This window comes from Polyodon spathula, chromosome 3 (assembly GCF_017654505.1).
Source record: "Polyodon spathula isolate WHYD16114869_AA chromosome 3, ASM1765450v1, whole genome shotgun sequence".
In the NCBI taxonomy this organism is placed as follows: Eukaryota; Metazoa; Chordata; class Actinopteri; order Acipenseriformes; family Polyodontidae; genus Polyodon; species Polyodon spathula.
The window spans coordinates 31,372,960-31,386,009 of NC_054536.1; the positions used below are offsets into that span (position 1 = coordinate 31,372,960).

General features: G+C 39.0%; 1 protein-coding gene across 6 annotated transcripts in view; it reads right to left on the reverse strand.

Moving 5' to 3' along the window:
* Positions 1–12,661, reverse strand: part of LOC121312981 (chondroitin sulfate proteoglycan 5-like) — a 53,418-nt gene extending 40,757 nt beyond the window's left edge. For 2 of the 6 annotated variants that reach the window (XM_041245035.1, XM_041245038.1), the window contains exons 1-2: positions 12,200–12,661; positions 5,039–6,290 (exon numbers count right to left, since the gene is read on the reverse strand). In XM_041245035.1, coding sequence (XP_041100969.1) covers positions 5,039–6,290; positions 12,200–12,296 — 1,349 coding nt within the window. In that variant the 5' untranslated portion in view covers positions 12,297–12,661. The remainder of the gene's footprint in view (positions 1–5,038; positions 6,291–12,199) is intronic. The other 4 variants (XM_041245034.1, XM_041245039.1, XM_041245037.1 and 1 more) reach the window with 2 other exon arrangements.
* Between the last annotated feature and the right edge of the window lie 389 nt (positions 12,662–13,050).

Genomic DNA, 13,050 nt, shown 5'->3' on the forward strand with positions numbered 1-13,050 from the left:
TCTCACTGTGTGAACCAGATTTTAGATACGGGTCATCTCAGCCAATCAGATGCAGCAATAATCACACCTGAACAAGGCTAGCACAACTTGGACGATGACCTTTAATTTGAAACAATTTATTTTCAAGATTTCATTAAACTAGTGAAAAAAGAAACACAGTCAGAGGATTAATTGCATAACGACTCTTTTGACACCGTCTTCTGTGTCCTGCTGAGCAGAAGCAGTGTGACAATATTACAGTGCCGTCACTTCACTAATAGAAAAGGAGTGGTGGAGGTTTGATCATATGTGAAATGGTGCAAAGGACCTTTATCAAAAAACTATTTCAAGAAATGTATTTCAAGGACTTTTTTTAGGATGTATATAAACATTTATTGAGTTAAACGTTAGCGAAAATAGGCTTCTTAACCTCATTAAAACAGTTGAAAATAAGGTTTTGCGAATAAACTTAATTGAATTAATACAAATGGTCTTTAAAAAAACTGTCCTCCATAAAACCTCCTAATTCCAGTAAATCTTAACTAATATACTGCTATAATAATGTTGGTCTCAGATTTTTCATATATAAAAAACATACACATTATAGTAAAGGTGAATTTGATTATTTTTTTTTAATTGCCAATTATTTTCAGATTTTCTCCCTAATTTGGAAAGCTCAATTATTTTTTTTATTTCAACCCAGCTCACCCCTGCCACCGCTGTGTTGACTTGGGAGGGACAATGACAGACACATACATCCTCCGAAACGTGTGTCGCCAGCCGTCCTCTTTTCACTCTGCAGGCCCGCCATGCAGCCACCCCAGAGGTGCAGTGTTGGAGGACCACGCAGCTCTGGACAACTTACAGGTAGGCCCACAGGTGCCCGGTCAATCTACAGGGGTTGCTGGTACACGGTGGGCCAAGCACACCCTAGCCGACCTAAGCCCTCCCCACCCGGGTGGTGCTCAACCAATTGTGTGCTGTCCCCTGGGAACTTGTCCACGGTACGGACCTCCAGGCTATAGGATGTATCCTGCATTCCATACAGATGCTCCACTCTGGAGCCTCCAGAATTAGATTTTTTAATGGTAATTTATTTGAAGCTCTTGGAGAAGAATATTTATTGAAGCTGTATTGGTCAACTTCTTAAAGTTGCAAGAAGGAATTACTGTATTCCTTCAAATTCAAGACGCACTTTTAAAAAAAAAAAATTCTTCTAAAAAATGGCCTGCATCTTAAATTCGAGTACAGTATAGTGATGCACGTATTAAAATCATCAACAAAGATGTGACTGTCCGAGTACACAAACAGCCATGCCACTGACATCCTCCTCAGTGTAAACAAAGCAAGCTTTCGCTCAGTGCCTGCCTGTGTAGCTATGGCCATGGTGCAGTAGCATTGAACTGGCGCCGCTGCGTTAAGCTGGTGTAGGCTCCCCAGGCACACCCCCCAGCTAATCAGGACCTACCGATCAGCTCAGCTCCGGGCAAGCCTTCCTGTTTACCACAGCAGCAGCGTTTCATTATTAGGTTCAGTTCTAATCAGACCCCTCTATTTTTGTACTTGCCAAGCAATACCACAGTTCACAAAAAGGGAGAAAAACATGTGTGAGTAATCACAACTGGAAATGAGAAGCAGCGCATAACTGTAATGCTCTGTGTGAGAGTAGACGGCTGCAAACTGCCTCCATACATCACTTTCTTATATGAGAAAATGCACCTTTGTGCATCTTTATTAGTTTTTTCTCAAGTTGAAGGTGGGAACTTAAATTCGAGGACATCTTAAATTCGAAGGAATACGGTAAGTCACCACTGAAAACACAACGCTCTGGCTTGCATACTCCAATGCGTCTAGTAAAGAAAATAAATGGAAAACATGTTGAATGTTTCCTTTTTTTATGATGTTGTTTTTCTGGAGAAAAAATGCAATTAGCAAGAGTCATTGTCTAAAATAAAGATGCATTCAGAACTGTTTTTTCCTACAAAGACTCAAACTCCCAGAAGCAACTCAAGCGTGACCTTGTGCTTTCCTTTGTTAGCTAGAGTATATGTACTCTAAAGTAGCTGCACGTGTCATTTTATTTGATTACCCTGAACTATGTTGGCATCACTTTTCCCACAGCTTCTTCAATTTGCTAAGTACAATTTTTTGATCAATGAAGTAGCACCTCATTGTTGATGCACAACAAGGTTGGATACCATCAATTCAGCAACAGGAAATCATTTTAATCAAGAAACATATTTCCAGGTTTGTGGCTAGATTGCTTTTTAAAAGTATCTTTCAAAATTCTTATCTATTAATTTGGCTCTACTTTAAAACCTTTTTAGAAATCAATAAAGAACATCAAATTATATTTCCTCACCAAAGCATCTCCGTACAACAGCTAAGGAGAACTAAAATTCAGTGGGCGTCCTCCCATCCTATAACAAAGACAACTGGCTCTTTGCACCCTGCAGGTGTGTGTCAACAAGCTAGTAGGGTATGCTGTACCATGGTGAGGAGAAACAGTCCCTCCCTATCCCGTGGGAATACCAGAGCCAGTGAAGCTCCCTCTGAAATCCCCAGCAAAGACTGGCAACTTCGCCCATCCAAGATGCAAACTTGTGTTCCCCTGACTGTATGACTCACCCTGCACATTATATAGAAATTCCTTTGGCAGGTGAACCTCTCTGGGAGCCAGTTGATGAGGGGTATTTTTAAGAGAGGGGGGTTTATATTATGCCTGCTGTAGCAAGCATTTTGCTTCACTTTTCTAACCCTGCCAGATTTCTCTTCCCTGCGGAGCCGGACACAGTGCTCTTATTCCAGTCATGAGTCTGAGATAAGTCAACACTGGCCAGGAATTGAAAGGCACTGACATTGCTAGAGGACAACACATGAGTGTTGTTTCATTTCTAAAGACAGACTGATACCTTCCTACTGGAGTCACACATTATTTTAAGTTTATTAGTTTGCTTGGTAATTAATAAGTTAATTTATATTATATAATGGCAAGAAAACTTTCTGAGCTCTGATTAGTCAGCCTTGCACTCGACCCTAATGTTATCCCTGCATAACATCATGGATCTAGTATCGGCAACCTCCTCACTGAAAACCTAGAAAGACATATCAATCCGCCACAACTGTCAATAACATAAAATAAATTACACAATTCCTGAAGCAAATTTTATCTTAAACAACATGACAACTGTGGAAACCTCATTTGGTAAAGAACCTTCAAACACGAGCAGCAAGGAGACCAGACAGCACCTCTCATTAACTGAAAAGAGATCGGCTCTGTGGTGCTAGACAAGACAGAATCTGACAGAAATGAAGCATCCATGAAATGACAAACCAACTGGGCAGTCAAAGTTTTTTATGACTAGGTGAGTGAGAATAACACAAATATAGATGTGAAAACTATCACGTTAGAACACCTTAATACAGTTCTATGACAATTGTATGCCTCAGTCAGAAATAGCTCCGGAGAGCAGTATGACATAAGCAGTTACGTGGGGCTCGGATAGGGCTTAAACAGAGGGCTTAAACATTTAAATGAACCGCCCCCCTGAGCCGTAACATTAATATACTGTCAAATGCAGAGGTCAACTCTGCCAACAATGTGTTCACGGCATACATAAAAAAAAAAAAAAACTGATTTGCAAATGAGATTAGATTAGGTTACTAGAATAGGTTATTACATCTTAACTAACAATTTAAACAAAATGAACAGTCGTTAACATGTTAATATGCTCGATGTTAACATTTGATTAACTGAAAAAAAAAAAAAATAAAGCATTGTCTAGACTGTCAGAAATGGTGACAGTCTCCACAAACAAAATCTCAGGAGACTGTACAGCTCTCTTTTTCCTTTACCAGATTACTTTTACAGAAAGCTATGTGTTATTCAGGATGGCTTGGTACAGTGCCATTACTGTCTTACATGGCTGTAAAAGATGAATTCCTGCAGCCTGAGCAGAAGATATTAAAGAAGCCTGCAATTAAAGACACATTTAAGAAAACATTTGTTAGAGAGACAGTATAGGTCCACCTGTCCACAATAAACCACTTACTATAAAGTCAGTGTAATACTGTGACAGGGTACACCCCACCCCTGTGTGTATTATATTATTTATTGTATTGTTATTTAAAATGCATGGTTTAGTATGGGAAAAACAGTTTTATTGTTATTATTGTTTGACAGCCTGGATGGAGTTAAAATACCAGATAAAATCGTGAGAATGTGTGGTCAACAGTGAGTGCTTATTGATAAACTGGCTGTTGACCACGCGTATGATAAAACCCATGCTGAATGTGATCAAGGGATAAATTAAGGTAGTTAATCCGTCAGCCACAATATAAAAACAAGCAGCTTTCAATAACAATTGCTGCGCGTGGTGGTTCTACACCAGCACCATTCTTATTTGGTTCTGTGTTCAGTTTTGTCTGTTTGTTTTGGTCACTGTGCCGTTTTGTGAAGTGTTTTGTTTTGTTAAACCTTTTGATTTTTAATAAACTTGCGCAACACCACATTCACTCACAAAAGTACTCCTGTACTATCACCACAGAGCCCAATCACAAATACCAATCAATAAACCTCGGAGACCCTAAAAATACCACTGGGGGGTTGAGAAAAAAAGTACTTAAACAGAAAATGATGCACAGAAAAAGGTTCCTGCAGAGAAACAGGCAGTGGGGTACAAATCTTCTTAACAAAAACTTGAAATCTACTAAATGACTATTTGTCTGCAGTACAGAATTGTGTTGAAACCTACTGCAGAGTATAATAATCCTACGGTGCTTTAGAAGCATATAGACCCCTCATCACCTCAAAATACCTATAATTGCCTATAGTACCTCCTGAGAAACAAGCATGTAGCGTAAATGTGGTCACGTTCAATAGAAAGCACAAAGAGAAGCAGTCTTTACTAAAGTGATTACCCTTTCTAAATAGTTCACATTGCCAGCCAGAGACATGGATTGGGTTGTTTTGGGGAAGGAGATTGCATACTTCAAAGTGTTACCTCATTTAAAGAGCTCCCATCTAAATACCCCTGCTGTCTATGGAATTGCTCCTTACCTGCAGAAGACTCCTGTATTCTCCACCAGGTAACACTGGCCTCCATTGAAGCAGTAGCTGGGGAAGATGTTGCAGACGGACTTGCATGTGAAGTTGTGCTTGACGTATCCCATCCTGCACTCTGAGCTGTTGTTGTTGTTAATGGCGGAACCCTGACCAGAAGGCAGCTGTGCGACAGTCTGGCCTGCCTCATCTTCATCTGAGCCACTGGGCTGCACATCCTCCGTGATGATGGACGCGGAACGGGGGTCCAGGCCGGGCTGGGGGGACAGCGTGCCCCTGTCCTGGAGCAAGATCCAAGGGTCAGAAGGCGCAGTGGTGAGCCAGTAGTTATTCTCGTCCTCCAGGTCGGATGTGGTGTACTCATCCTCATCAGGGTAAACCTCTGTAGTGGAGGGGTAGGAATCATCATAGGGTGTGAAATAGTCATAGACTTCAGGGAGGGTCCAGGAAGTGGGCACACCAAGCACTTCACGGGCTGACGACACAGAGGATGTTTTGGGCAATGTAGTGTCTCCCAGGTCCAAATCCGCAAAAGGGTCATAGTAGTCCATGCTGAGAATATCTGAGGTTGCCAGGGTGTTTATGGTAGGAGTGGTGGCTGGCTGGGCTCTAAGCTGCATGTCCAGATCCAATAACGTGAAATCCAGGCTCCCCTCAGCTCCTTGTGCAGGGGAGTCTGTGTGGTCACCCCAGAGCATCACCTGCTCATCCTCTTTGAAATCCAGACGGATCTCAGTAGTGTCAGGGGTCGGCAAGCTCTGGATGTCTCTGTTGTTGCTGGGTTCGGCTCTGATGAAATCCCCTAATACTTCAATCAGATGTTCCTTCTCTGCTGAGTCTTGGCTGATCTCAGTGCTGCTCATCACAGCTGTGGTAGTAGCATCCTGTCTCAAGGGGGCAGTGGTGTAGCCCTCCCCCAGAACCCCCACTTCCATAGCAGTCCCAAAAGCAGTGCTGGCCAAGGGTTTGAAGAGCCGGTCGCCACTACCCAGCTCTTCCTGGCTTTCTCGGGGAAGGGGGGTAGAAGTCCCCCCCAGCTCCTTTGTGCCCCTTAAGCCCCAGACAAAGGGCTCTCTGGCAGTCGGCCAACTTGAGCCAGTGGAGACCTCTGGGCCCCCTTCTTTGTGCTCCCCCAACAAAGACTCTTTAGCCTTGGCTCCAGAGCTAGAACTGCTTCTGCATCCCAAGCAGAGTAATGAATCATTGTTTTTGTTATCCGACAGGGTTGTGTTGCCTTCCAATAAGCCTCCTGCAGTGGGAAAACAAATATTTATCCTCTTACAAATGTATCTGATGTTATTGAAATTCACATAACCTGTGTAGGGTTACTGAATTAGTTGCACAGTGTAATCATTTTTAATAAATACACTTATTAAAAAAGGACATGTATTTACTAATGCCTAAGTGCCCAACCCAGAAATGAACAGAAATTAAATTTGGTCCTTCATGATCCATAAAGATCTTCAGTATGAAAAATAGCTTATACTTTAAAATACTGACCAAAAGGGAAATTTAATTCCAATTGTGTAGCTGTTAATCTGTTTGAATTCTTATGAATCTATGGCCATTTTGTTAATAGTTTTCATAACTAGAAAAATCATTACAAATTAACTGCAAGATGTTTCTCTTCTGAAATCCTTTTTGAAATTCAGATGAATCTGCTGCTCTTATTTTAAAGCAATATCTGAAATTATAAAATGGCAGTCACTGATGCTGCACTCAGATTGGCCAATCACGAATCACTGTAAAACTTAGTAAAATTAAACAAAAAAAAGGCTGTGATTCACCTCTGTAGTTGCTCTATCACTAGTACTGTAGACAGGTGCATCACCCTCATAAATCATGTTAGCTCAATAACTGACTTGAGATACTATATCCTGTCAGAAACGTGTGCAACATCTTGAGTACAGTACATTTGGACATTCCTCTAGTAATTTTTATCAAGTAAACAGTAATATTTATCCGTAATGTAAACACTTTATTTCTCCAAACTGATGAGGGCATTCCTGTCTATAGCTTCTTTTAAAATTGAGTAGTTTTTTTTTTTTTTTATCTTTTAGAAGGAATTAGTAGAATATGGCTAATCAATATGACACACTCATACAAACACAGACATGCATGCAAACACACACACACACACATATACACAAACACACATACATACAAACACATACAAACACACATGCTCAAACAAACACACACACACTAACTGCAACGGTAGTCTTTCAGTGTTCTCAATCTCTCACTTTAAACTTCAAAGAAAATAAATATTTTACTACAGTATAAAAAATAACAAAATGTTGAGATTTGTTCCTTAAGGGTAAACATTTGGGTTTATTATTTTTTTTTTCATAATCAAAACGGAATTAAAACATAAAAAATTCAATGCATCTATTTTCAGTTTGAGTCAGGTGAAACCATTGTTTCCTGTCAAACCTCTACAGGTTCACTTCCTGTTTTACAAATAATTGGACCGCACTGCTGCTCACATAAGAAAAATATACAGGGTCAGGGGGGCACTATCACCTGTAACACAGGAACTCATAGCGCAGTTTAAACCCTTGGTTGTTACACCTGTTATTGCGATGATCTGTTTGTTGTCTAAGTGGTGTCTGATTCAGAGTCCCATTGAGAGTGGACATGCAGCGCTATCCTGAGTAGCACGGTTCTCTGCACAGCACAGTTAGCAGCCGTTCTGTTCTCATTTCATTCTGTGCCTGCCTCTGGAGAGCCAGTGTATTCCACATTACTAGAGTCTACAGTATTATCACATGGAGCACCCCCCCACCCCCCCCACACACACCACTAAAATCTGTTTAATAGTAAATATTTGGCAGCACTATAAGCCTGGATGTGTCAAATAGACAGATAATTACTGCAAAAAAATACAAATACAAATACAAAATAGTATGGTTATATTGTAGCCAGTATTTTCTTGTGCAATTACATACAACATTATTTCCTTTTATAAAACGGATGGTTAGAATGCTGCATGCTGATTGGCTTATCAGTGTTCCAAGCCGTTACAATTTCCAGCATTATGTCACGATTAGGAACTACATAGAAACAAAGGCAAATCACTGCGCCTGTGCTTAACCACGTATCACTGCGCCACCAAAAATCAAAGAATACACCTGTCAAAATACCTGCTGTCATGGAAGAGACTGAAGACATCAAGGGGTCTTGTCAAATCTTCCAGTTTCTATTAATTTGCACTAAGAACCAGTTTTCTATTTTAAACAAGAGGCTGTTTTGGTATTTTATTTGTAGTACATGCCAGTAATTTTCTGTAACTTCGGTCAGATCCATTTGCCAGATATTCTGTTTTATTTTCATCCTTTTAGTTGGTATCAGTTGTCGTTTTCTTAAACTGACCCTTCATTAGTTTTTAAGTGTCTATTTTTTGACAGCATTTAAATTATTACACGCGATGTCTTAACCATCCGACTCTCGCCTTTTTCCACTGTGTCTCTTCACCTTACTACCGTTCACTCTACAGGTGCAGAAATTTAATATTGACGTTCTAGAAAAAAAAAGAAAAAAAACCAAAAAAAAAAAACCTCGAAATTAAATTAATACCACAAAACAAATTGAGCTTAATAATCATCCCAGTAAAGCAACTTAAGCTCTTGGGCTGTTTGTTATACGCTAGAACCAATTGCTTAGCAACAAACAATTTACGTAGACTATGCAGGAAGGCAGACACATCCAACTAAGCAAGGTTTTTTTTTTCGTAGTTATTTAGTCACAAAATAACTGAAACAATTATAAGCAAGGTTTGTATAGTTATTTAAAGTCTTTATTTTATTTTTATTTTTTTTAAAAGCATATTCTGAAGAAAAAATAAGTTTAGTTCAAAGGGACTATTTTCTGTTTTTGAAGGTTATACCTCAAAATGTTAATATATATTTAGAAACTATATAGATTTCTCCTTTCTATTTTATAAAACATTTATAAATCAGTTTTATAAAAGCAATAAGGCACTTGAGGGCATGGGTTGTGCTGGACATTGGCTTCTATACTCAGAAGTGTCGGTATAACAGTGCTGTGTGGTAAACATTTTTCAGAACATTTTTTTTTTTTTTTTTTGCACTGTCGGAAAATCGAAGCGACAAAATCCCCTAAAATATGAGAATTTGGTGAGGTCACATTAGTCCTTAAACCCGTCGGTACAATCAGTCAATTTAGGATTCAGTCTGTGAAAAGAAACTATATAATTGATAGGGAATAACAGGCAGTTGTTCCTCCCAGAGAAAAGCAGACAAAACCCAATCGAATATCATCATGATCTATGAGGACACAACAGTTTCATAAAATAACTTATGCCTGGTTTTAATAATACAGGGACCCGTAAAAACTCGTTTTTCACATGCGTCAGACTTTGAGGAAACATTTATTTAAAAGGCGAAGTTGTATATTTGTCTTCAACCATTTACGTTACTGACGTTTCTGAAATATGCTACAATTCCTGTAATTCCATACCACAACACCAGCGCACAAATCCATGTTTTTCACTGACAAAATGCCAGTTCCTATGGGGAAGGCTAGGCTAAAATGCATTTAGGCAGACCAGACCTGTCGGTAAATTCTTACGGAAAAAAGTCTCTAAACATTACTAAAACTTTTGTGTATCACTTTGAACTCTCAAATGACCAGTTAATGAGGTAAGAAGCAAAACCATTTGAATTTTGTCAATGGTCGGTATTTTAAAAACTTGTGGTATTTTTGTCCTTAAATAGTCGGAGTGTGGGAAGGAGTTTTGTGTATCGCAAATATTCCTTAAACCTTCATTAAACGTCCCCTATTAAGAAATGTTGGTACCGACAATTTTGAGTATAGAGGCCACTGTCACTTAGGCCGATTGGTTGGTTGGAGGGACTTGACTGGGTTTCTTGCCACCAAGAACTGACAATATCCAACACAACCCATGCCTTCTCATGCCTTATTGCTTAATTATATATACGATTACTGCAGGATTTATAGTAAACTCTATAGGATACCGATTTCAGGCTCGGAATTATACAAATCCGAGTTGTTAATAATATACAGGGTTCTAAACCCCCTCCCCTGCCTTCATGGCTCCCTCTTTTTCACATGCCAATGAAGTCCCGCTCTATCCAGGAAGGCCATGCAGCTGTCAACCTTTGACCTGTTAGCGCTGAAAAGGGATGAAAAGGAAAGAAAAAAACTACTGTTGCTTTTGAGGGGGAGGAAAAATGTGTTAGCATTATTGTTAGATGGAGTTACCGTTAAATCCAAAAGGTCTTATAAAGGACAAGGATATAGAAAGCCGCCAATTTGAAAATGCTGTTCAATTGTACTCACAACCAGACTTTCTTCAGTTTTGCTTCCATGTATATATAAACTACTGATTGTATTTCCAGTACTGTTCTATTCACTTGAAAAATCGTTGACCACTAGAGCACAGGGCTGCTATACAGTCACTTGGCCTCCTTGTGCACCTGCTATTGAAAAACAAATTAACCAAGAAAAATTGAATCAGGCAGCCTAGGAGCTGGGCAACAGATTGCAATGTGCCTGTTACACTGGAATCGTTGTTCATGGTAATGACATTGTAGATCCGGTGTAACCATAAAAGACGTTAACAACAACTGATGATTATATTATTATATTATAATTATTATAATACATTATTCTTATTATTATGTATTTATTAATATTACGTAATAAATAATAATGCAATTAACAGTCGTGTTGCTGCACGGCTCCGGATTCCCCATGTTTGTTGAAAATGACCCTTCATTCCAGCTTAAGAGACATACAACTCATGTAAAAGTAAAAGCCTGCTAGATGTTAATGTCAAAGTGGATCGAGTGTCCAAGTTACATTAATAAATATACTTATAAAAAATGCACTACAGTAAATTATTGTAAATAGAGTACAGCGAAATAACATACCCATACTAACGATATAATGACATTGCAGTATTAGTAAGGTGTTTATTTTATTTTATTTATTTATTTTTCTATTCACTTTTTTTACAGCTACGGTATTGCAGTATTTGTAGCAGAAATTGCCGTACTGCCGTAGATTATAGTACGGTAAAGTAAATAAAAAATACTGTAGAATACTGTAACCACCTTCCGATACTAATTACACTGTGCAGTGTACTGCTTTTGGCTGTACAACTGAGGAATACTGCAGTAAATTTTACATTATTATTATTATTATTATTATTATTATTATTATTATTATTATTACATTTTTTATAAGGGTTGCCGACCTTGTTGTACGACAGTCTTGCTTAGAGAAAGCAGGCGACAGTGGATGGTTTTTGCCGCCGGTTGGTTTGGCAGAAATAACTTTCCACTTTCCCACACATTCCATCGCATTCTTAGCCAGCTCCACCGCCGCACTGTACACGGGTATATCTCGCTCAAAAGCAGGGCGCAGAGGCAAGCTGTTGGCGGGTTTTGACATACATTTGTTGACTTGTATTGTTTTCCTGAAACAGATGTTTTAGCGGACCCAGCTCAGCCAGCGTGCCAGCTCAGGGTCTTTCGCGAAACTACCAGGGAGGATGGAAACACTTACTCAAACTCAAACATGTGTAAAAACTTGTACAAATAAATTAATGAATACATACCATCCAAATGACGTGAAGACGATAAAGCCGATAACTAGTGTTATATTGTTGCATCAAAATATTCATAACACCAAAGGTTGTCGGTAATTAAATAAACCATTCGCTAAAGGTACAAACTCAGGCTCTGTAGGCTCTTTATAAATCAGTCATTCACCAGTAGCGCATAATGGAACCCATTTCTAAACACTCTTGTTACACTTAGATTGAAACAGACAGGATAAGCACGGCTGCAGAATTTGTTTGTTGCTTTGCTGCCGTTGCTGTATTGCTGTAGAATTCGAACAGTAGAATCCACTACAATTTACTCGACACAAATAAAGTAACCACAAGCCATTTCCAATTTCAATTCAAAAGAAAGGAACAATGATATTATGAGGATAGTGTTTAAATCTCCGCTGTGTATTTTCAGCGTGATATGTGTGCCGGTTGAATTACATTTTTCATTTACATTTTTATTTCACTCATCTGGCAAGACCGTGTTCCCAATACAAACACTGTGCTATAATATTATGTTGTACCAAATACTAATAACAATAATATTTTGTTCTTACCATGCACACACAAAGGAATCAAGTGCAGAATAAAAACGATTGACAGAAGTGTAAATTTCCAACACCCAGTGCAACACCGCGTCTGACTCCTGTCCATTCTTGCATCCGCCGGCGTACAAAATATATTATTTATAGATGAATATGTTTATACCTATATATTACTATACCAAGTGATTTCCTTTTTAGTTTTCCACGTTATAGATCTTCACATCGGAGCTCCCACATGATTATTCCGGGTATTAAATGTATTTTAGAATTTATTATTATTATTATTATTATTATTATTATTATTATTATTATTATTATTATTATTACACGTATTTATTTGTGCAAAACCAGGGTGTGCTTTGTTCCATTGCTGCGCTGTTGCAGTCTCACAGATCTGCAATCCTGTACAGCGCTTCTGTATAATATAACAGCCTGATGCGCCTTTTCAAACGTAACACACTGACGCTTCAGTCAGTCTGCTTGGGTTCGTTCAAAAGAGATGAAAAAAATCCCACACCCACTTCTTTCTTTCTCTCGGTGGCTCACTCCCCCCACCTCCCACTCTCCCTCTATCCCCCTGTCTCCTCCTTCCACCTTTTTTATTTTTATTTTATGTTAGTAAATTGCAATTCAGTTTGCTCAACGGGATCCATTTGTTCTCTCTCCAGTCACGGCACCCGATCCCTTTGAAGGTTGCATTAATCGGTTTATAATGTGTGTGTGTGTGTGTGTGTGTGCGCGCGCTTTATTTTGTTTACTTAAACACATACACAAAAGACGATCATCTTCGATTATTGATACAATAAAAACACTTGCAAGCGCTGTTCTCGTTGGAAGTGGTGGAGTTTTATTATGTGCCTCAG